The following is a 20,939-nucleotide window of genomic DNA, read 5'->3' as shown; positions in this document are numbered from 1 at the left end:
CTTTTGACCAATCACATCAGATTTTACGCATGAGCTCTTTTTTAGAGCTGATCTGATTTGTCAAAATACAACTATTGAAAAAAATATCACAATTGGGCTGGCGGTGTGAACTCAGCATTTTACTTGGCATTATTCCAGATGAAACAGGTTATGTGTAGTGCCTGATATGAACCAGCATGAGTCGCTGTCGCAATTCACACGCTTGCTATCGCCGCAGTGGAGCCTTGTACGAGGAGTGCGTTTGATTGTTGAGAGCCTCAATGGCGGATAGAGCGGGACAGTAGCTTTGAGGACAATAACATCTCGGTACTTCTCTATTTGTGGCGTGACTTGATCGGCCGCGCATGCAGCAAAGTTGCGGTAGTTGAGGCTTAAATCTGTCACATAGGCGGATATAACCTGACTAGCTAGCTACGTGCATCGGAGTTCTCAGCAGAAATACAGCGAAGGAAGTTTATATTTCAATTCATGGTGGCTAGTTAAATATGGGGGACTCTCTTGAACTGATTGGGAAGCGACTTCTACTGCTCCTCAGCGATGGAAGGTCCGCAGCCGGACCCGAAGCGGAGCAGTCCACTTGGACTCGCGACTGGCTCCGGGGGACCGTCCGGGCTGTCAGCGTCATAGGTTTGGCCAGCCCAGGGGTAGAGGTGAGCGGAGGAGAGGCGACAACAACAGCAGCTGCGGGGCTGACGGTCAGTGTTTACATGTGAATAAAGACAGCTAACGTTACCTAACAAGCTAATAACCTGACTACGTATTTAACGAAACTGATTTAAGCAGAATAATACAAATGTCGCCGGTTGTCTGGGCTTTGCTGGTATTATCTAGCCAAATAATTTTAGCTACTAAAATATAGTCAATCGGGGGCCGCTGTGTTTTGCTTGCCTGATAGCAGCGGCCTCCATAATTTATCCCGATGATTTTGGGCCTTTGACATATTTTGTTCCCAACTTGTTATCTAGCTTACCAACTTTAGCATAGTATCCAGAATTAAAATCATGTGCCATAGCCTCATTAAAATGTTCATGTCAGTCTAATAGGTTTGCATGCTTTAAATAACCAAATGTCGGCTATATATTGTTTCGGGATATGTAGCTAACGTTAGGCCGAACAGTAGTTTAGCCGGTGTAATTAGTTGATGCATGCATTATCTTGCATGCATTATCTTGCATGATTTTATGACAAAGCAGACATACACCAAAGCAATTGCCAAATCCAGATTTTAGAAAGGGACTGGTGTTGCATGGAGTAGTTAATCCAGATTATGCGATTTTCAAGGAAGTCTCCAGGACCATTCTTAGAAAAAAGCTTTTTAACAGGTGCAGATGGTTGCTACCGACACCTCAATGCTCTCCACTCAGCCCCAGCTCTTGTTCTTGTTTCTGTTATGTGTCTACTGTCTTTGGGGTGGGCTGGTTGATGTAACTGGCTGTAAATGTGTTTTTGTTTTTGCATGGACTAGCCTCTGTTTGTATCGATCATCATAATTAACACCAAGTATTCTCTGCAGCTTCTCAGGTCTTGGTAGGAGGGCACTATTCAAGGCCCAGCAGTTGTTGATCCTCTCACAGATCCACACAATTAAAATCCAATAGACTGTACTATTTGGCTTTGTATGCAGAGTGAGTCAGCAAGTTACACATTTAAAATGGGCTTTTGCTTACAACTATATATTGCACCTTGAGTAAAGCATTAACCCATATAAATGCAATCCATTGTTACATTGTAATCCTCATCAATAAAGTTGCTCTAGACTACTAATTGACATGAGGGGTTAATGAGAAAGGGAGACTGGTTTGGAATTGACAAGCCTATTTGTAATGATTGACCTGTCTTCCTGATAGAGATGGCCTTGCTTAGACTTGGAGGAGTAGATGGGCTGTGTTTGTGACCCAGTGCTGCCTGGGCTCTGCTGACTATGATCCTACCAAGGCCTGTCCTGATGTCTGTCTGTAGCCTGCCTGCCTTTGGCTTCTGTTTACCCATCAACCAAATACTGTGTTTGTCTTACCTCTGCTATTTTGAAAATGGCCTCTGAACCTAGCCTAAGTTAATATAGCTAGTCTAACAGAAACGCACCACTCTCCCACCATTTTCCCCCTCCATTTTCTCCCTCATCCTGTAGGTGTTTGTGGAGTTTGAGGACTGTGCGTGGCGCAGGCGCTCCTGGGTACAGGTGTATGGGGAGGAGGTGAGAGCTGTACTGGTAGAGAGTGCCATTGTCTGGGCTAACTGCAGTCAGCCCAAGCAGACCCACCCTGCAGCTGGAGTAACCTCTGGGACAGCCTGGCCAGCTCTGGTGAGTAGCAACCTCACTGGGTTAGCATTGACCTAATCTCCCCTGGAAAGATTATGGGTGTAAACTGAGAGAATCAGTCAGGAATGAATAGGATGTGCAGGGTAAGAGGAACTATTGTTTTCTTTGCGCATTATTTTTGCTACTGTGTTCTCTCGTGAATACACCCCAGATCATGCTGATGGTAACTGGTCCAGGGCCAGATCGGTTGCTTAGCTCATCATGTTATCGCCACAACAGGATTTGGTAAACCCTAATTCCCAGTTAACCCAGAAATAAAGACTCGCATAATGGGTCAGCTGGTCGAATTTCAATTCTGGGCCCAAACATGTTAAGAGAATGAGGAGTTCATGTCTCTCTTTGCACTTTTATGGGCCGAATGTCCTCTCTCCTTCCGAAATATGCTAACGCCTGCAAAATTGTAATCTGTCCAAATAACTGGAGATGAAACGCCAAAACGACTGTTTCTATTGGACAGATTCCGGTGAATGCCCCTGGTGGAGGAGGGTATTGGGTCATGGTTAGTTCACAGAGGGTGTATGTAATATGTATGCTCTCTCCTCTCACCAAACCTTGCTGGCTCCCTAAGGCACACCTGCACCTTGAAGTGAGGCCAGACCAGCTGGTGGAAATGCAATGGTCCTACAGGGGATGTCTTTAGGTCCTGTTAGATTTACACAAGAAGAAGACAACACACACACACACCAACCTGCTGCTCTTTTCTATCGTATAGTTCAACATGGACTCTTTCATGGTTTGCCAGATGATAATATCATTAGCGATATCAAACACTCATTCTCCAGCCACTCCACCATTTAAACCAGATGGGAATGTTATATAATATCTCACCCTTCAAATGTAGTGGCTCCTGTCCTGGCAATGTTCCTCTTCCCCTGCTAGGCGTTCCGGTGTCTAGTGGACCGTGTGGGTCTTGGATCCCTTGTCCCAGTAGAGTTCTTTGGGAGCAGAACCCTGGACTTCCTCCCTGATGGGAATTCACTCCAGAGATTTGAGGTGGGCTTACATTGCTCAAAGTTGTGTGTGTCAACTTTCATCTGATGTGTGTATTATACACTGAGTGCGTTATCACTGTGTGTCATGGTCTTTCCCTTTGTAGACAGCGAAAGACGTGAGGCACTCTCTCCTACTGGAGCAGCCTTCTCTGCAGGCTGCAGTTTCCAGCTGGCACAGTGACTTTGAGCTGCAGGAGATCCTCAGGAAGGGTGAGTCTATTAGACTATGAAATGACTAGAAACCTATTGTACAATGACCTGTGTATGGTGCACTTTGACTTTCCTCCTGCTTTCATGCTCACCCATGTTCTCCTACACTGCACTCCTCAATATGGTTCTTTGCTAGCCTCTACTCTTCAATACTGGGCTTGGCTAGCCTCTACTCTTCAATACTGGGCTTTGCTTGCCTCTATTCCTCAATACTGGGCTTGGCTATCCTCTACTCTTCAATACTGGGCTTTGCTAGCCTCTACTCTTCAATACTGGGCTTTGCTAGCCTCTACTCTTCAATACTGGGCTTTGCTAGCCTCTACTCTTCAATACTGGGCTTTGCTTGCCTCTACTCCTCAATACTGGGCTTGGCTATCCTCTACTCCTCAATATGGTTCTTTGCTAGCCTCTACTCTTCAATACTGGGCTTTGCTAGCCTCCACTCTTCAATACTGGGCTTGGCTAGCCTCTACTCTTCAATACTGGGTTTGCTAGCCTCTACTCCTCAGTACTGTTCTCTCTTCCCACTTTTCAGTCCCACCATAATATCCTTCTGGCACACTGCACTAGGTGTAGGAGTCTTTAACCCTTGTCTTGCTGGTGTGTCTCCAGGCTCCTACACCGTCCAGGGCCGGAAGGTTCAGGTGTACCAGTGTGAGTTTGAGGAGCACTGGGCCCTGGGCTTGGTCTCTCGGCACGACCCCAAATCACACATCATGGAGATCACCATGGACCAGGTACACACACACACTACCTGGATTTGCTTTTACCTCTTTGGATGTGTTGTTAATGTAACATATGTGTTGATAGTAGTTAGCTACATGTTGTTAATGTAACAGATGTGTTGATAGTAGTTAGCTACGTGTTGCTAATGTAACAGATGTGTTGATGGTAGTTAGCTACATGTTGTTAATATAACAGATGTGTTGATAGTAGTTAGCTGCATGTTGTTAATATAACAGATGTGTTGATAGTAGTTAGCTACGTGTTGCTAATGTAACAGATGTGTTGATAGTAGTTAGCTACGTGCTGTTAATGTGCCAGATGTGGTTTTCTAGGGAGAGGAGACTCAAGTGGTGGATCCCCGGGTAATACATGTGATGCTGGCTGAAGATCACTTTGATGAGGTAAGTTGGATGAAGGATACAGTCCCATTCCTCTCGTCTAGCTTTTGTTTTAAAGGATTACATTTTTTAGTTGTCTTGGGTAATTGTTCTGCACACCCTTATCTAATCCCTTTACATTGATCTCTTCCTCTCCTCGGTCAGAAAGGGAAGAATGCTCGACGGAGGAAGGAGAGCGACGGAGGGAAGGGCGAGAGCGGCCGTAGACGGAGGACAGCCTCGGAGGGCGAGGAGGACATGACCCTGAAGCGCTTTAAGGGTTCGGGAGAGGGAGCAGCAGACGGACAGAACGGGAGCGGCTCCACCAAGGCCTCTGAAGAGGGGATGGTGACATGGGGAGCAGAGTTAGCAGGAGGAGGACGCAGAGTGAACAGCAGTTCCTCTGAAGTCACACAGGTTTACGCCTCCCCGAACAGCACTTCCTCCCAGATGGACCAATCAAACACTCCGCCTCGCTACACCAAGGAGAACGGACGTGCCCTCTCCACACAAGACAGACAGGGGTCTGCTGACTCCACCACCACAGCCACCCCCACTCCACCCCCCCTCAAACAAGCCCCCTCCCCCTTCTCCAACACTTCCTTCCCCTCTCTGGGCCAGATGCCCAGCCTGGTCCCTGGAGCTTTGGCCCCAAAGCCCTCCCCAGCAGGACCCACCCTAGAGAGAGAAGAGCCATCCCAGTCTACCAACCCCAAGATGGCTGCCCTAGTCTCCCCAGGCCCGGTGACCATCTCATCCCCATCTCAAGCCAGTGCCCCCAGCGTGGCTCTCTCTGCCTCCCTTGGCTTCAGCCCCAAACCCCCTGTCTGGAAAGGAACAACCAACCAGTCGGAGGTGAGTTAGTAACACTTTACATGACCTTGGTCTTATACCTTTCATAGTATTTACTAACCATCATTGTTCTGTCACTAATATCCTGTATTTCTTCCTCCTGCTCTTCAGGGCTCTAAGACTCCCATCCTGGCTGCGGCTGGGTTCCGGCTTCCCCAGTCCAAGCCTGCTGGGGCTTCCGTGTTCGGAGAGGTGAGCTCCAAGACCAGCGCTTCCTCCAATACACCGTCAGCCTCCCAGGACTCCTCTAGACCCTTCGGATTTGCCTTTGGAGGCACCAAGAACAACAAGGCCCAACCGCAGCAGCAGGACCAGAACTTATTCTTCCAGTGTATGACGGGTCAGAAGACTGGCCAGAACCCTGGTGGTCCTAACCAGAACCAGACTCCAGGTCAGAGCCAGTCTAAGGACACCAACTACTTCACAGCAGTGTCAGAGAGCTTGAGTAAGAAGCCTCCTAGCCTGTTCAAGCCCTCTGTTCTGGCCCCAGCATCAGCTGGCCTGTTTAGCTCAGCTACAGCTTCTCTCAAAGAGCAGTCCAAAGTGCCTGAGACCCAATCGGCAGGCAACGGAGTGCTCAACAAGAATTTTGCTGTGGACAAACTCTCACCTTCCTTCAGCAGTGGCTCTGGGGGGATGAGGTGTTCTGGTCTGGTCATGGGGGCGATGGACTCCCCAGCTCTGGGTGGTGCTAACAACAGGAGTGGCACTAACGGTGTCGCGGTGGGCGGCTTTGGCACCAAGACAGACAGCCACCAGAACCTGTTCCTCCAGGGCTCCAAGGAGCCCTCCAACCCCTTCCTGGCCTACGGGGAGAAGCTCTCCCACAGTCCCTTCAGTGGCAAACCAGCCCCTCTGGAGCCTGAGACCCTGGGCCCGTCTTCAGCTCCGGAGAGCAAATCCAACCTGTTCACCATGGTCGAGCTGCCCAAGGGCATTCTGTCTTCCCCCTTCGTCTCCCTCTCAGCTGCCGCTGCCTCCAGTTCTTCCTCCCCAGCCCCTGGCTTCACCCAGAGGCCCCAGTCAGTAACCTCCTCCAAGCCCAAGGAGAGTTCCTCCACAGGAGATCAGGGCTCCTCAGCTGAGGGTGGTTCTCTGGATGACCGACCCAGCTCCACCTCAGGCTTCCCCATGTTTGGGAGTGCAGTCGCTGGAGGGAGTGGTGAGAATGCACCCATGCCTTTTGACCAGGGCCAGGCCCAAAAGTTTGCCCTGGAGGAGCGAGGTCAGGCATCTAAACGTGACTCTGACTCCAGCGACAACAGCGACCTGTCGGACCTAAGTGAGACAGAGGAGGGTCTGGAGAGGGGCCATGCACCTGGGGGCCTCGTGGGGCCCGTCAAGGAGGGAGCCATGCTGCTGCAGAAGGGTAAAGGGCCCGGGGTGGCCAAGAGCCGGCCACGCAACAAGCCCTTCAAAGGTAAGACCTGGAGCCTCAGGATATTAGCAGTATGTAAATGAGATTCTCCATCATGCGCGTAACATGTCAGTCATCAATATCATTCCATTTTGGTCAGGATCATGAAACATTAATAGGTAGACTCAGAGAAATGATGTTGCCACGAGCAGCACCGCAGATATTGAGATGAGCGAGATAAGACTTCACTGACCCACAGTCTCACACAGTATCTGTGCGCGAGATCGCTTCACGCCGTTTAGAGTGGTAGCCAGGGAACCAAAACGGCAGAGGAGTTGAGCCTCCCACTTCAACGCTCTTAGTTGTTGTGGAAATTGACCCACTATGATGTTTACTTTCTGCATCTACGTCATATCGCTGAGTCTACCTTTTAACAAGATTGATGGTAAAGTTGTTGTTTGGACTACCCCTTCCTGCACTCATGAATAGGTTGTCATTGCATGGTTTTGTAGCCCTTCATGATGTAAGGTACTCTTTGGTCCTTTGTGTCGTCCAGTGGGCCAGTCAGTGCTGAAGGACGTGACTAAGGTGCGTCGTCTGAAGCAGTCAGGAGAGTCATTCCTGCAGGACGGTTCCTGTATCAACGTGGCGCCCCACCTCCACAAGTGTCGCGAGTGTCGCATGGAGCGCTACAGGAAGTACCGGGAGCAGGAGCCTGACGACGACGACCCCAACGTGGCCTGCCGCTTCTTCCACTTCCGCAGGTACATGTGTGTATGAGAGATGGGTTGTGAGGTGTATCCTCTTCTATGTAATGCTACAATAAGGTATATTAGTCATTTCATCAACCACCGTCATCTCAAATGTTTTCTACACTCTCGTCTGCACTCATCTAACTTTAAACCTTTTCCCCCTACCCAGGCTGGCATTCACACGTAAGGGCATTCTGCGTGTGGAGGGCTTCCTGAGCCCCCAGCAGAGCGATGCCATGGCCATGGGACTGTGGCTTCCCTCGCCGTCCGTACAGGAGGGCCTGGACCTGGACACCTCCAAGTACATCCTGGCCAACGTGGGAGACCAGTTCTGTCAGCTCGTCATGTCTGAGAAGGAGGCCATGATGATGGTTGAGCCACATCGTGAGTAGTCTGACACTTGTTCAGTGTGTGAGTGTGTGTAGCCATGTATTTTTAATGTTGGTGTGTGTTTGTCTCATTATTTTCTCCCCATCACTTCTTTATTGTTCAAACCAAGATCTCTGTGACGGTTAACATGACTGGGCAGGCACACTGCTGCAGTGGATTCACTAGCAAGCTAACGGGGAGGGACCTACCTGAATTTGTCCAATTGAAACTCTCGTTTTCCGTTGCAAAGTGTTTTGCTACAGTTTGCATTAATAAATAAACCCATGCTGTTTTGCATTGGTTTCAGTAAGGTGACTTGTGCTTACCTTGTCTGTCTGTCTCCTCTTCTACAGAGAAAGTGGCGTGGAAGCGTGCGGTGCGCGGTGTCAGGGAGATGTGCGACGTATGTGAGACCACTGTCTTCAACATCCACTGGGTCTGCAGGAAGTGTGGCTTCGGGGTGTGCCTGGACTGCTACCGGCAACGCAGGAACCGCCCTATGGAGGGTGAGAGTCAGAATTACATCCTGGAGTCTTTATAACATTTTGCATTGTGGATTGTAGGATCTCTATGGTGACTCCACACACAGGGACGGACTGGGGCATGGTATTGTCCAGTTCGACTACGTACAGTGATTGGCCTGGACTGCTCTTTCAGTGATTATGTTTTTGAAGAAGTGAAGATTGAGCTGAAGGGAGTGTGTATGTATAAATTAATCATCCATCACATGTTTTGTCTCTCAGAGGTGGACGAGGGGCCTGATGACGAGGTGTTCTCCTGGTTGAAGTGTGTAAAGGGCCAGAGACACGAGCCTCAGAACCTCATGCCCACACAGATCATACCTGGAACTGGTAACATCATCATAACTATAGGAGCTTTGAACTAGGGCCTGGAGTCTTTCCTGCTTCGGGTCCAAAAATGTTTTTTAGAATAAGACTACTGATCTAGGATCAGTTTTTCCCTTTTATGAATCAGATTATGGACAGGGAGGACCTGATCCTAGATCAGCATTCCTTCTCTAATATGCTTTGTGGATACGGGCCCATGTCACATAGTCTGAAAAAACTCCCAGCCCGAACTTGACATCCAACATGTGTTGTATCTTTCTCATTAATTCATCCCATGTTGACTTCTCTCTGTTCTCTCTCCCACAGCTCTCTATAACATAGGGGATATGGTGCACTCAGCCAGGGGCAAATGGGGCATCAAGGCAAACTGCCCCTGCACCAGCCGGCACCACAGGCCCCTAGTGCGCCCTAGCGCCCCCAATGGCATCTCACAGGTGCTACATCTTTGTTTTTTCTAATGTTGTACCAAGAGACAGAATATGTATAACATTTAACATTTATACATCTATACAGCGCATTCGGAAAGTATTCAGACCCCTTTACTTTTTCCATATTTTGTTACGTTACAGACTTATTCTAAAATGGATTTAATTACATGTTTTCCTCACCAATCTACACCCAATTTCCTATAATGACAAAGTGAAAACAGGTTTTTAGAAATTTTTGCAAAGTTATAAAAAAAAATACCACACAAAACATAATACTTATGTAAATAAAGTCAGACCATTTGCTATGAGACTTGAAATTGAGCTCGGGTGCATCCTGTTTCCATTGATCATCATTGAGATGTTGCGACAACTTGAATGGAGTCCACCTGTGGTAAATTCAATTGATTGGACATGATTTGGAAAGGCACACCTGTCTATATAAGGTCCAACAGTTGAAAGTGCATGTCAGAACAGAAACCAAGCAATGAGATCAAAGGAATTGTCTGTAGAGTTCCGAGACAGGATTGTGTCGAGGCACAGATCTGGGGAAGGGTACCAAAAAATGTCTGCAGCATTGAATGTCCCCAAGAACACAGTGGCCTCCATCATTCATAAATGGAAGAAGTTTGGAACCACCAAAACTCTTCCTAGAGCTGGCAGCCTTGCCAAACTCAGCGATCAGAGAAGAATGGCCAGACGGAAGCAACTCCTCAGTAAAAGGCACATGACTCCCCGCTTGGAGTTTGCCAAAAGGCACCTACAGGACTCCGATCATGAGAAACAAGAGTCTCTGGTCTGATGAAACCAAGATTGAAATCTTTGGCCTGAATGCTAAGTGTCACGTCTGGAGGAACCATGGCACCATCCCTACGGTGAATCATGGTGGTGGCAGCTTAATGCTGTGGGGATGTTTTTCAGTGGCAGGGACTGGGAGACTAGTCAGGATTGAGGGAAATATGAACGGAGCAAAGTCCAGAGATCCTTGATGAAAACCTGCTCCAGAGCGCACAAGACCTCAGACAATTTCATACATTATAGAATAAGGCTGTAGCCAAATGTGGGAAAAGTCGAGGGGTCTGAATACTTTCCAAAAGCACTGTACATAGTTCTCACTTGTTTTACGTGTTGGTTGTCATGGGGCATTATTAGTATACAGTATAATGCTAATATTTCCTTTTTTGATGTCCCAGCAGTCTGCTGTCTCTTCCAGCACGGGGAGCAGTGGTAGTGGACCAATCACAGGTGGCGGGGGTCCAGCGGGTTCAACCACTCCTAAGCCAGAGGGGGCGGAGATGACAGTGGTCAAAACAGAGCCTACTTCCACCACAACGTCAGAAGGAGGAGGAGGGGGGGTTGATAGTAATGGGGCCAACCATACCAGCGCCACCCCAAACCCTGCCCAGACCCCCACCCCCAAAGACCCTCGCCCCTCCACGGGTGAGGGAAACTCCACCGCCTTGCACTGGTTGGCAGACCTTGCCACTCAGAAAGCTAAGGTGGAAGACACAAAAGGTGACTCCATCTTATCTCTCTGTACTCTCAGTTCTACGTCATATTCTGGACGGTACTCTCAACATTTATTGTACATGTGTTTAATATGAGATGATCTGTGAGGTATCTAACCATCTTCTAACCTTGTCTCCTCTCCTGTCCACCCCTCCAGATTCTGGGTCGATGCGCTCTGTGATGGGCCGGGACACACGCTCTCCCTTCGGCCTGGACTCGTTCAGCGCCCTGTCCAAGCCTTCGTCTTCCTCCTCCAGTCCTAAACTGTTCAACAGCCTGCTGCTGGGCTCCAGCAATAGCCAGCCCAAACCAGAGGGCTCCAGCCTCCGAGACCTGCTCAACTCTGGACCCGGGAGGCTCCCCCAGGGCCCCGGAGACTCTGGAGTAACCTTCCCATCTGTCTTCTCCACCTCAGTAGCTGTGAGTGTCTGTCAGCTTACCACAGTAACTAAGATCATTCAGAATGCTCATATTAAAGGGCCATTCCAGAATTCATAGAATCTACACAGAGTTCTAGTTTGTGTCCCAAATGGCACCCTATGCCCTATATTGTGCACTATTTTGGCCAGAGCCCTAGGGCCCTAGACTGCATGTCTAACCCCTCCTCCTCCATCAGGGAGACAAGTTGAAGGGCAGCCTGCCTAACTTCCTGGACCATATCATCGCCTCGGTGGTGGAGACCAAGAAGGCGGAGGGCCGTCGTTTGGGGGAGGGCGGCAGTGAGCTAGGCGGGGTTGGCCGTAGGGACGGGGTTATGGGCCTCAGCGTGCTAGACCCCCACACCTCCCACTCCTGGCTCTGTGACGGACGCCTGCTCTGCCTGCAGGACCCCTCCAACACCAACAACTGGAAGATCTTCAGAGAGTGTTGGAAACAGGGCCAGGTGAGAGAGACCTTTCTGGGGGGGGGTAGAGAAGAGTTTGTAGTAATATGGTGTGTGTAATATGTAGTAGTGATGCACCGATATGACATTATTGGATATATATATTACAGTGGGGCAAAAAGGTATTTTGTCAGCCACCAATTGTGCAAGTTCTCCCACTTAAAAAGATGAGGCCTGTAATTTTCATCATAGGTACACTTCAACTATGACAGACAAAATGAGAAAAAAAAATCCAGAAAAAAACATTGTAGGATTTTTAATGAATTTATTTGCAAATTATGGTGGAAAATAAGTATTTGGTCAATAACAAAAGTTTATCTCAATACTTTGTTATATACCCTTTGTTGGCAATGGGTATACATTACACGGATCAGTCGTCCTGGTCCCTTTGCAGAAAAACAGCCCCAAAGCATGATGTTTCCACCCCCATGCTTCACAGTAGGTATAGTGTTCTTTGGATGCAACTCAGCATTCTTTGTCCTCCAAACACGACGAGTTGAGTTTTTACCAAAAAGTTTTATTTTGGTTTCATCTGACCATTTGACATTCTCCCAATCTTCTTCTGGATCATCCAAATGCTCTCTAGCAAACTTCAGACTGGCCTGGACATGTACTGGCTTAAGCAGGGGGACACGTCTGGCACTGCAGGATTTGAGTCCCTGGCGGCGTAGTGTGTTACTGATGGTAGGCTTTGTTACTTTGGTCCCAGCTCTCTGCAGGTCATTCACTAGGTCTCCCCGTGTGGTCCTGGAATTTTTGCTCACCGTTCTTGTGACCATTTTGACCCCACAGGGTGAGATCTTGCGTGGAGCCCCAGATCGAGGGAGATTATCAGTGGTCTTGTATGTCTTCCATTTCCTAATAATTGCTTCCACAGTTGATTTCTTCAAACCAAGCTGCTTACCTATTGCAGATGCAGTCTTCCCAGCCTGGTGCAGGTCTACAATTTTGTTTCTGGTGTCCTTTGACAGCTCTTTGGTCTTGGCCATAGTGGAGTTTGGAGTTCAAACAGGTGCCATTAATACAGGTAACGAGTGGAGGACAGAGGAGCCTCTTAAAGAAGGAGTTACAGGTCTGTGAGAGCCAGAAATCTTGCTTGTTTGTAGGTGACCAAATACTTATTTTCCACCATAATTTGCAAATATCTGCATTAAAATCCTACAATGTGATTTTCTGTATTTTTTTTCCCCTCATTTTGTCTGTCATAGTTGAAGTGTACCTATGATGAAAATTACAGCCCTCATCTTTTTAAGTAGGAGAACTTGCACAATTGGTGGCTGACTAAATACTTTTTTGCCCCACTGTATGTAGTATTGGTGGTGTGAGTAATATGTAGTGTTCATGGTGTTAGTAGTAGTGATGGTGTGAGTAATATGTGGTGGTAGTAGTATTGATGGTGGTGTGAGTACTATGTGGTAGTAGTCGTGTGAGTATATGGTGTTAGTAGTATTGATGGTGATGGTGGTAGTAGTATTGGTGGTGTGAGTAATATGTGGTGGTAGTAGAATTGATGGTGGAAGTAGTATTGGTGGCGTGAGTAATATGTGGTGGTAGTAGTATTGAGGGTGGTGGTGTGAGTAATATGTAGTGGTGGTGGTGTGAGTAATATGTGGTGGTGTGTCATACTACCTCATGCAGCGTGACACATCTCCTTTCGCAAAGTTGATCAGGCTGTTGATTTGTGGCCTGTGGAATGCTGTCCCACTCCTCTTCAATGGCTGTGCACAATTTCTGGATATTGGTGGGAACTGGAACACGCTGTCGTACATGCTCAATTGATGTATGGTGATTTATGGGACATTGTCAGCTTCCAGGTATTGTGTACAGATCCTTGCGACATGGGGCCGTGCATTATCATGCTGAAACATGAGGTAATGGTGGCGGATGAAGGGCCTCACGATCTCATCACGGTATCTCTGTTCATTCAAATTGCCATCGATAAAATGCATTTGTGTTGGCTGTCCATAGCTTATGCCTGCCCATATCATAACCCCACTCTGTTCACAGCGTTGAAATCAGCAAAACTCTCACCCACACAACGCCATACATGTCCCCATACATGCCATCATTAAAACCGGGAAGACCACACTTCTCCAGCATGCCAGTGTCCATCGATGTGGAGCATTTGCCCTCTGAAGTCGGTTACGATGCCAAACCGTAGTCTGGCCAAGAACCTTGTGAACAATGTTAACTCGAAATGACACAGCGACAAGGTTCCAGTTTAACAAAGTTTACTATACCGTATGAACACCCTCAAAGGTCGCTATTACACTCAAGGCTAGGTCCATCAACGGCTAGACTTCCTGCGCATGCGCACTCTGGACTGAGTGATAGCCCCGTAATAACAGAAATATTGGGATACTTAAAACATGAACTTAAGACAACGAGCATGCAGATGAGCTTCCCTGTGAAGGTTCCACATTCTCTAAAATGATGTTGGAGGCAGCTTATGGTAGAGAAATGAACAATTTAGGTTCTCTGGCAACAGCTCTGGTGGACATTCCTGCAGTCTGCATGCCAATTGGACGCATCTTCAAAACTTGAGACATCTGTGGCATTGTGTTCTGTGACAAAACTGCACATTTTATAGTGGTGTTTTATTGTCCCCAGCACAAGGTGCACCTGTGTAATGATCATGCTGTTTAATAATTTTCTTGATATGCCACACCTGTTAGGTGGATGAATTATCTTGGCAAAATGAGAAATTGTCACTAACAGGGATGTACACAATTGAGAGAGAGGTTTTTGTGGGTATGGAGTTATTTTATTTCAAAGAGCAAAGGAGACGCACTTCGGCAATATGTACATTGTTACACCATGCCGTGTAATAGATTAGTTGGAGAGGTTTGGAAGAGGGGGGATGTGCAGTGTGAGAGAAGCTGATTGTTTGAACCCTTTCCCCCCTTTCTAGCCGGTGCTGGTGTCTGGTATCCATAAGCGTCTGAAGGGGGCTCTGTGGCGGCCTGAGGCCTTCAGCGAGGAGTTTGGGGACCAGGATGTTGACCTGGTCAACTGTCGGAACTGTGCCATCATCTCTGACGTCAAGGTTCGAGACTTCTGGGACGGCTTCCAGATCATCTCCAGTAAGTAACAGGATCATTCATTCGTTCATCTTTTTATTCACTGACTCATTCACTCACTCATTTCTCTCTCTTTCCAGAGCGTCTGAAGGGTAGTGATGGTCAGCCCATGGTTTTGAAGCTGAAGGACTGGCCTCCTGGAGAAGACTTCAGAGACATGATGCCCACACGGTTTGATGACCTAATGGACAACCTCCCCCTCCCAGAGTACACTAAGAGAGACGGCCGTCTGAACCTGGCCTCCCGCCTGCCCAACTTCTTTGTCAGGCCAGACCTGGGGCCTAAGATGTATAATGCTTATGGTGAGAGAAACCCTACAGACTAACACTGGGATCCCATAGCTGGTCAATAGCTAGCTAGTTAGCAGTAGCTCCAATGGCAGCATCTCTGATTTTGGTCTCTCCTTCTTTCCATTTATCACAACCCCCTCCCATCTCTTTCTCGCCACTATCATCCGGCTTTGTCCTGTCTTCCTCCCTCTCAGGTCTGATGGAGACAGAAGACCGGAGTGTTGGCACCACCAACCTGCATCTGGACGTGTCTGATGCCGTCAACGTTATGGTGTACGTGGGCATCCCTGAGGGAGAGGGAGACCACGTCAAGGGTGAGTAGGACCAACCCACTCTCACACAGTGAGGTAGAACACACAGCAGAGCAGACACATTACAGCATTGACGTACATTGCGCTATACAATGTAAGTGTTAGCATGGCTAGCAATTTAGCACAAGAGTCCATTTCTTACTAAGTGCATTTCTATATCAAACCGCTATATCAAACTGCTACTCACACACAGACATCGGCACCTCCATCCAGCAACACTCATTAATGATTGAGATTTTTCTGTATGGTACGTTAATGGTTGTCCTGGGATCTTTGTCCTTGGACAGTCATGTTTTTATTCCATTGTTTTTCAGGAGTATCATTGACAGATTTAAACACCTTACATCTAAAGAAAGTGTCAAAAAAATAAATAGTATAAAAAAAGGGCAGAAAATATTTGGAATAATATTAAAACCAGTCCTGTATAATTGGGTTTGAGAAGCTCCCAAATATTCTAAAGGAATGTCGATCGGTTGACCAAGATCAAATACTGTCCCATTGAACTAAGAAAAGGAAGCCATTCCTCAGCATTGAGACAGAACAATGGTGTAAATGTTCCATTTTAGCCTGTCGTCAGGCACTCCTGTGGCCTCTCCCAGGTTTCCCACCCTGTGCCTGTATCCACAAAGCATCTCCGGTGTGCTGATCTATATAATCTCATTATGATCTAAAAGGCAAAACTGATCCTAAATCGGCACTCGTACTCTGAGATGCTTTGTGGATATGGACCCTGGACTATATCACTGGAGGCCTCTGACAAGCCCAATGGGAGTTGCCCCCCCCATGCATCAATGGACAGGATTCTGGTAGAAAGACCCTCCCATGGGTCTCGCATGTTGATTGTGTGAACATTTGTTGTTCACAGAGATGGATATCGCTGGATGTAAAGGTCTGTGCAATTTTATACCATTATCACCTCTTTAGCATGGCCTTCTTGACTAACACCCCCCTTTTCTCTCCTCCGCTACTCCCCCATCCCATGTCCTTTCCCACATGGGGTCGGGGCCAGAACACTACAGGGGTGCATCAATTTAAAAGCCTTTGTGATTTATCTGTGGTCTGAGTTGGGTCTTTCTGTGGTCTTCTACCCTGTGTAGACCTTCATTAACCCTCGGATAGTCAAACTCTGTTTAAAGCCTTTAAACACAACTTATTATTGTTAATGTTTTACGCTGGTAGACGCTAGTAGATTTTTCATGTTTTGCATCTTCTGTTGTCTGGGGTGACGGGTGTTCTGGCTTTGACTGTTGGAGATGGGCATCTAGAGATGCCTAGCCTGGAGGAAAGTCTGAGCAAATAAACTCACGCATTTAGTCCTGCCTGCACCCGCATTTAGTTGTGCCCGCATTTAGTTGTGCCTGCATTTAGTCCCGCCCATCTCTCCCTCGCCCACATGCAGGCAACTTGTCCTATGGCCCTGGGGGTCATTTGTCCAAGTGGCCAGAAAGTGAATAATACATGTAGTTCCACTAGTGTAATGTTTTAGTCCCGTTCCTCATTAGCCATCTGTATGTTTTCTTGATTAGTAATATATAAGCAACTCTGTCTCAAATGGCTTAGCAAGGAAGGTACAGTTCCCCTGCCAGCTCAGTGTCCATCTGATTCTGGATGATGACTCAGCACTTAACCTGACTGCATTTTGAATGAAGACCCTATTTCCCATGTGCTGCACTACTTTTGACCAGGGCCACATACTGTTATGATCAAAATGGGGTACTATTCGGGGGAAGAGTGTCCCTTTGAGAAGCAGCACTTCTCCAAGTTAGAACGTGTAGTGTTTTCTCTCCTGTGCCCACAACCTCAATGTGTGATGTTTAGTTTCTTCTTTCCTCCATCTTTCCCTAAGAGTTCATGCTCACTCCGAGACTGCCCATGTTTGCTCATCCCTGTCTGTCTGTTTGGTCCAGCAGAGGTGATGACCACCATCGAGGAGGGTGATGTGGATGAGATGACCAAGAGGAGGGTGTATGAGGCCAAGGAGAAGCCCGGGGCACTCTGGCACATCTACTCTGCCAAGGACGCTGAGAAGATCCGCGAGCTTCTCCGCAAGGTCAGGGTTCACCATCACCACATTCATTGTAATGTATATCTGAACATTCATTTTCAGGCAATGTATTATATCTAGGATATTTTCAGGGAAGAAACTAAAATGGTTGCTTGGCCTTTTTTTTTGTAGTTCTACTGTTCCCATGAGAAATGTGATTTTAGTATAAACCTACAGTAGGGTAACTCTCCAGGAACAGGGTTGGAATATAAACCTACAGGAGGCTATATCTCTCCAGGAACAGGGTTGGAATATAAACCTACAGGAGGCTAGCTCTCCAGGAACAGGGTTGGAATATAAACCTACAGGAGCTAGCTCTCCAGGAACAGGGTTGGAGTATAAACCTACAGGAGCTAGCTCTCCAGGAACAGGGTTGGAGTATAAACCTACAGGAGCTAGCTCTCCAGGAACAGGGTTGGAGAATAAACCTACAGTAGGGTAACTCTCCAGGAACAGGGTTGGAGTATAAACCTACAGGAGGCTAGCGCTCCAGGAACAGGGTTGGAATATTAACCTACAGGAGGCTAGTTCTCCAGGAACAGGGTTAGTGTGGACCTACAGGATGGTTGGAGAGCCCTGATATAGGAAATAGGGTGCCATTTAGGACACACAATGTCTCTCTGATCTAGCATGTTACTTAAGCAATAAGGCCCGAGGAGATGTGATATATGGGCAATATACCACGGCTAAGGGCTGTTCTTAGCCACAGCCTTTAGCCGTGGTATATTGGCATATATTCCAAACCCCCAAGGTGCCTTATTGCTATTATAAACTGGTTACCAATGTAATTAGAGCAGTAAATATGTTTTGTCATACCTGAGGTGTACGGTCTGATATGACTGCTGTCAACCAATCACCACTCAGGGCTCGAACCACCCTGTTAATAATATCCTTTACCATTAGTGTCAATATGCTTTACCATTAGTGTCCCCCCCCCCCCCTCTGACTGTGTCAGGTGGGTGAGGAGCAGGGCCAGGAGAATCCGCCGGACCATGACCCTATCCACGACCAGAGCTGGTACCTGGACGGGGTGCTGCGCAGGAGGCTGTATGAGGAGTATGGTGTGCAGGGCTGGGCCATCGTACAGTTCCTGGGAGACGCAGTCTTCATTCCTGCCGGGGCTCCCCACCAGGTGGGTACTAGGGGAAACACTGGACGTAACAGGGGAGGTTTGATAGACGTTTTGGGTTGTTTAATGGTTACACACACACGTTCTCTCTGTCACGACACCTCTCACACTCTTTCAAAAACACATTTTTCACACGCTACCCTCTTGTCTCCTGGCTGTCCCCCCAGGTCCATAACCTGTACAGCTGTATCAAGGTGGCGGAGGACTTTGTGTCTCCTGAGCACGTGAAGCACTGTTTCAGACTGACCCAGGAGTTCAGACACCTGTCCACCACACACTCCAACCACGAGGACAAGCTGCAGGTACACTTCGTCTGCCTCCCGAATGGTAGCCTATGTAGTGCACTACTTTTGACCAGGGCTCTGCTCAAAAGTAGAGCACTAACTATGCCGCCACAAATGTATAGGTCATTGCTGTGAGAAGGAATGAAGATTTGAATTGATTATCAATCAGCTAAACAATCAGTAACGTATTGTTGTAATTCTGATGGGATCTCTGTTCTCTAGGTGAAGAACATCATCTACCATGCCGTAAAGGACGCTGTGGGGACACTGAGGGCCCACGAACCCAAGCTAGCACGCTCTTAGAGCCCTCCACACACAATCTGCAGTGACAGAATAGAGTAGGTGTCGGTGTGCAGAAAGGGAGGGGGGGGGGTCTATAGTCATTGCTGTTATGACACGCTCTACACGACTTAGTTGTTTTCCAATTGACTTCTGATCAACTCTGTATTTAAGGTCAGAGCGGGTCCTGTTTGTGTGTGTGGAAGAGAAGGGGAGCATGTGATGTGAGCTGACGTGCCGTTAGAGGGGGTTCAGCTTCTGTGTAGCGTCTGACTAAATGTGAGCACTGGGCTGTTATTTTTTTGCGATAACCGTTCACCTGTTTTTGTAGATCATTTTTTAAAATCTGTTTTCCTTCCACCTTCAGTGGTGGAATTGGGACATTTGAAAGAAACAAGCATTGAAGGAAACTAGACCAAAAGGTTGTATTTTTTGTTTTTCTTTTCAATTAAAAGCAAGGACTTCGTTTTTTTGGGGGGGGGGGGGGGTTGGGTAATTCAAATTGTCTTTGAATGCTTGACAGAGTTGCTTAGAGAAACGTCTCCATTGGTTTGGTCACTTGTTGTCCCAAGGTTTGAATAGATTAACTGCAGACTTCAAAATGTTGTACAAGAATCACGATTCCAACTGAACAGAAACAACTGTCCGTTAAGTGTATCAATATATATATATATTAATGATATTAGCAGTCTGTTTTGATTTTTCAAAATAAAGTTGACAAACAATACAATTGATTGGTGTCTTAATTTCAGCTGATTCATACAACTGTTTGTTGTCATTTATTGCTGAACACGTCATCACATCGTAATGCTTATGGATCAATAGGGGGAAAAGTGTCCCCAAATGCGCTTCAGACCAGCTTAAACAAAAAGGGAATCAGGTGCTTGACTGAGGGACTTAAATCTAAAAAATATTCCTTACACTATCCAGGAATATAACAAAAAAGGAGAGCTCTGTTTCTACATTGATCTGATAAGTTTATTATTATGTTTTGGTGTAATCGCCTTCATCAGGGCCTTCGATAGGAAAGGGTGGGAGGCATCTATAAGCCTATAGCCAAGGGAATGTCCCACTCGCCATGTCAATAATAGCAATTTGTTAACAATACATCCATATAAGTCAACATGATTTACCCCACCCACTGAGCACAAGACCACCGTCTTTTGCTCATAGGCCATGTTTTTATGCCTCCTCGCTATCACCTGCCTGATTCTGAATTAAAGGGGCTGCATGGTCAATCTGACCACTGCATTGGCCGTGCAGCATTTACGGTGATACCTCTGCAGAAGTCAGGGCATTCATACTTATTGCGCTTGGTGGAGCAGCGCAGAGCTATTGTCAAGGAAGTGAGTTTGCGTTTTATACAGGATCTCCCGCCCCCACCTACTGTCAACCAATCATGTCAATGTGGAACTATACAGAGCCATCCACATTGTTTGAAAATTTGGGAGGCGCACAGCGATGTGCAATTGTGTCACTCTCCATATGGAGCCTCCGACCACATTTTTGGATCAAGCATAAATTGGATTTTCGAAAGTGGATGGCAGAAACGGGGCAGGCAGAGGCTCTTGTACCCTCCCACTGAAGTCTCTATTCCCGGAGAACAAGACACTGCATAATGGAACATCTGGTATTTTCACATGCAAATAATGTGGTCCTAATTAATTGACCAAACCCTGAACAGCTGTTTTCTATCACATAGAATATGATTTAACAGAATCAGTTACAATGACAGCTATCTTGTCCAGAGATTATTATTAAACGTTGAACTCAATCCCCTAAAGAACAAAATACATATTACCTTGCCATATTATTAGGAGGGAATGAAGACAGACAGAAGCTGTGGCTGCTGCCTTGTGCCTGCCAATCATTTGTATTTGCACTAGATGACTGATAAGCCAG

At 47.2% G+C, this 20,939-nt stretch overlaps 1 protein-coding gene across 6 annotated transcripts; it reads left to right on the top strand.

The window, feature by feature from the left end:
- Positions 1 to 207: 207 nt before the first annotated feature.
- Positions 208 to 19,767, top strand: LOC139391138 (lysine-specific demethylase 3B-like). Of its 6 annotated transcripts, none has more exons than XM_071138689.1 (24): positions 208 to 695; positions 2,129 to 2,302; positions 3,200 to 3,313; positions 3,417 to 3,522; positions 4,135 to 4,259; positions 4,581 to 4,649; positions 4,791 to 5,480; positions 5,589 to 6,897; positions 7,391 to 7,598; positions 7,756 to 7,970; positions 8,309 to 8,461; positions 8,699 to 8,806; positions 9,110 to 9,237; positions 10,425 to 10,743; positions 10,895 to 11,157; positions 11,354 to 11,620; positions 14,532 to 14,703; positions 14,781 to 15,002; positions 15,185 to 15,304; positions 16,167 to 16,190; positions 17,212 to 17,351; positions 18,301 to 18,477; positions 18,642 to 18,776; positions 18,981 to 19,767. In XM_071138689.1, the coding sequence occupies exons 1-24, from the start codon at positions 486 to 488 to the stop codon at positions 19,059 to 19,061; spliced, it is 5,529 nt and encodes a 1,842-aa protein (XP_070994790.1). In that variant the 5' UTR covers positions 208 to 485; the 3' UTR covers positions 19,062 to 19,767. The 6 variants fall into 6 exon arrangements, with proteins under 6 accessions (XP_070994790.1, XP_070994794.1, XP_070994789.1 ...); XM_071138693.1 differs by having other exon boundaries at positions 208 to 650; positions 18,981 to 19,764; XM_071138688.1 differs by having other exon boundaries at positions 227 to 695; positions 10,422 to 10,743; positions 18,981 to 19,764.
- The last annotated feature ends 1,172 nt before the right edge of the window (positions 19,768 to 20,939 follow it).

The sequence above is a fragment of the Oncorhynchus clarkii genome, chromosome 31, assembly GCF_045791955.1.
Source record: "Oncorhynchus clarkii lewisi isolate Uvic-CL-2024 chromosome 31, UVic_Ocla_1.0, whole genome shotgun sequence".
Classification (NCBI taxonomy): Eukaryota; Metazoa; Chordata; class Actinopteri; order Salmoniformes; family Salmonidae; genus Oncorhynchus; species Oncorhynchus clarkii.
Note: the sequence above shows the minus strand (reverse complement) of the source record. Positions and strands in the feature narration are given on the sequence as shown.

Excerpts from the sequence above, each read along its gene's own strand:
- LOC139391138 (XM_071138688.1), top strand. The coding sequence starts at position 486 with ATGGGGGACTCTCTTGAACTGATTGGGAAGCGACTTCTACTGCTCCTC. Across the intron at positions 8,807-9,109 it reads ACAGATCATACCTGGAACTG|CTCTCTATAACATAGGGGAT; the intron begins GTAACATCATCA and ends TCTCTCCCACAG. Across the intron at positions 15,003-15,184 it reads TAAGATGTATAATGCTTATG|GTCTGATGGAGACAGAAGAC; the intron begins GTGAGAGAAACC and ends CCTCCCTCTCAG.